Source organism: Puntigrus tetrazona, chromosome 1, assembly GCF_018831695.1.
Source record: "Puntigrus tetrazona isolate hp1 chromosome 1, ASM1883169v1, whole genome shotgun sequence".
NCBI classification, from domain to species: Eukaryota; Metazoa; Chordata; class Actinopteri; order Cypriniformes; family Cyprinidae; genus Puntigrus; species Puntigrus tetrazona.
The window spans coordinates 6,533,284-6,536,503 of record NC_056699.1 but is presented as its reverse complement, the minus strand read 5'-3'; the positions used below and the strand labels follow the sequence as shown (position 1 = coordinate 6,536,503).

The following is a 3,220-nucleotide window of genomic DNA, read 5'->3' as shown; positions in this document are numbered from 1 at the left end:
TTATGTTTTTGAAAAAGTCTCTTCTGCTCACCAAGCCTGCATTTATTTGATCTAAAATTTTTAAATTACATTTTTTAAATAAAATCTATTTAAAAATGTTAATATTGTGACATTACAATTTTAAATAACTCTTTTCTGTTTTGATATATTTTAAAATGTCATTTATTTCTTTTTTATTTCTTCAGTTTAGAAATTATTCTGATATGCTGATTTAATGATCAAGAAACATTTATTATTATTATTTTTATTATGATAAATGTTGAAAAAAGTTTACAGCTTAATATTTTTGTGGATACAGTTATACATTTTTTCAGTAATATTTAATGAATAGAAAGGTTACTCGAAATATATTTACTGTCTTTAATATCCCTTCTAAATATTTGAATGCATCATTGCTAGGTAAAAGTATTAATTTATTTTTCTTTCAATAATGAATAAATCAACCAATCAATAAATAATATAAAAAGGACAATTTAAAAAAATAATAATAATAAAATGCTTGTGTTTATAATGTTTATATGTTTGTCTATTATATATTTATATAGTGTAATTCTAACTTGATTTAATATTTTGTTGGTACTGAATTTTAAATCACTACACTGTCAAAAAAAAACGTGATCAATTAAAAAATAAAAGCCTGATGTGGCCAGTGTTATGTAAGAAACTAATTTTGATTAAGCCTCATTTGTGAAACCGAATTCTGACGTAAATATTAAAATAATTACAAACGATCATGCTCTAGTTCAATAATAGCACATTTGTGGCAAATAAACCGTTTTTCCAACAGATTTCATCGCTTGCGTGATCCACAAGATCCACATAAAAATAGTTTGAATGGTAATTTTATCCGATCAGAAAATGAAGCGTCCTGTGTTTATTTGTGGTTGCAGAGCTCACACGTGTTTCAATCGTCTGGACCTCCCCCCGTACCCCTCGTTCTCCATGCTGTACGAGAAGATGCTGACGGCAGTGGAGGAGACCAGCACTTTCGGTTTGGAGTGAATGTCGATTTTTGCACTTGTGTACGCCGATCAAAAATACTTCATTTCCACGACCCGTCGAGGAACAGCGAAGGACGCAGCCACCTAAAACAGACACCAGAAGCACTTAGGCGTATGTTTTGTACACCGCGTCACTTAAAAATACTTCCTTGGAAAGCAACAGACAGAAAACGAACGGGCGAGCTGGACCGGGGGATGTCCGGCTCCGGGATGAATCGAGGAGGGCGTGGATTAAAACGAGGAACAACACAAACCCAAAGGACTTTGATATTCTCGCTCTCTTTTTATCTGTAAAAAAAAGACTTTTCTACGGAGCGTCAAAATGCGGCGCGAACGAACAAATGCTGTGTTGTGAAAGCTTTTTCGAATCGCCTCAAACGCTATCACACACGACAGCGCCGCCCGCTATACCGAACCGAAATGTACGTGTCCTCTCTTCTTTTTATCGCATTTATACGTCGGTCATTCTCGTAGGTTCGTTTTGACGCCGCGTGCTTCTCGTCGTCAGGTTTGCGACACTTTTGAATGAATTCGGTTGCTTCTATGCTTTCACGTGTGACGTTTTCAAAGGGCATGTTAACACTGAAGTGCACTCGCAGACGCACTACAACATCACGAATGTGACCACTGTGCGCGAAGGATAAAAAGACGATTTTTTTTTGGACTTTACAGTCCAACCCAGGCCTTTCTGTTGTCTTCGGATGACACCATTTCGTTCACGAAGACATTTGAAGTAAGAGAGCGGTCACATCCCCACAGAATAAAGCTACAAAAACACTCAAAGTCAGCATGAAACCCGAAACGGACGCCATTTGTTTTATTGATATTGTGGTATATAATAAATGCCACAGTATAACAGCTCGCAATGCCATTTCGTGTTGACTTTATTATTATTTCCATATCCTTATCTAGCTTTAGTGTGACGTTAACACATCTCTGTTTCGTTTTTCGCTCCGACAGCGTTTTTTTTTTTTTGTATGATACGAAACTGGAATATCGAGCCCATATCAATACATTCCAGACTTTTACGAAACACTGCCGTGGCTGGATCGTACTCTGAATGTTTTCTAATCTGAATTTGAGTTGATATCGCTTCCAGTGAAAACTGGTGCAGTCGAAACTGCCATGAGGCCCATCGAATTTTGGAATAGCGATGAAGACGGACGCGAGCATATCATCTTTTGTCAGTTCGATTGCGGCCGGCTAGATCGTTGATGCAAACCGGATAGATCTTTGTTATTTTGTATTAAGGCTTTTGCAGTGGCGTGCTGATATTTGTGCTGAATGTACCAAAGGTTTAGGGCTGCCGTAGACCGTCCCGACCCTCTTTTGTCCAAGCTTTGTTTGATTAAAAAAAAAGAAAAAAGCAACTAAAAAACAACGGCGTTAATAATAAAAGCTTTTTTTTGGATGCCCCGGTTTTCCTCTTAATTTAACTTTTTAGAGTAGCTTTTTCACAATGTTTTACACAATATAAAAATACCTATACGATGGGGAAACTATTATGCTTTTTGTTGTCGTTTGAAGATGCATTGAAATTGCATTGCTGAATATTTATGTACGGTATATCCGGAGGTTTAAAGGAGCAGTTCAGCTAAAAATGAAATTTATGTTATTTATTCGCCCTCTTTTTTGTGGAAGAGAAAAGTTATTTCACAGATATCCAGAGACTGGGAATGTATAAAAGCAGCATAAAAGTCCAACGTTTCTTGGAAGAAAGCATATTATGTGAGTGAGGGTAAATGAATTTCTGTTTTTGGGTGAACTGTTCCTTTAAATGTCCCCTGCCTTTCTAAAGACCAGAGGCTTCAGACTGAGATCACACATAAGTTCTGGCTTTCTGCTTTTGACTTTCTGTACTACTTCAATCTTGCACCGTTCACGTGCTCTGAAAACATGTGACTGTTGATTGGATAACGGTTTTCAGAGCTCCACATTTGGGTTTTTCTCTTTTTTTGTTTCAGCACAGATGATTGTATAAAGCTGTTTATCTCACGGAAAATGCCTCAGAGTCTTGATTTCATATTCTTATGGAATAGAAATGGATTTTTACTGTTTTTGGTCTCGTTTATATGAAACAATATGATTGCTTATTCAGATTAAAAGATCAAAATTCCATGTATTTTATGTTTATTTTAATGTAGTTCATTTGTTTATTTGATGGATTATTTTTTCAAGTGCTGATGACAAACTCTGTCTGAACCCATTTATAGTAATAT

At 35.9% G+C, this 3,220-nt stretch overlaps 2 protein-coding genes across 2 annotated transcripts in view; one reads left to right on the top strand and one right to left on the bottom strand.

Moving 5' to 3' along the window:
* Positions 1-3,003, top strand: part of LOC122342514 (E3 ubiquitin-protein ligase NEDD4-like) — an 11,058-nt gene extending 8,055 nt beyond the window's left edge. Inside the window, 1 exon segment of the mRNA XM_043236352.1 lies at positions 891-3,003. Coding sequence (XP_043092287.1) covers positions 891-1,002 — 112 coding nt within the window. The 3' untranslated portion in view covers positions 1,003-3,003.
* Positions 1-3,220, bottom strand: part of elfn1b (extracellular leucine-rich repeat and fibronectin type III domain containing 1b) — a 139,148-nt gene that overhangs the window by 82,780 nt on the left and 53,148 nt on the right.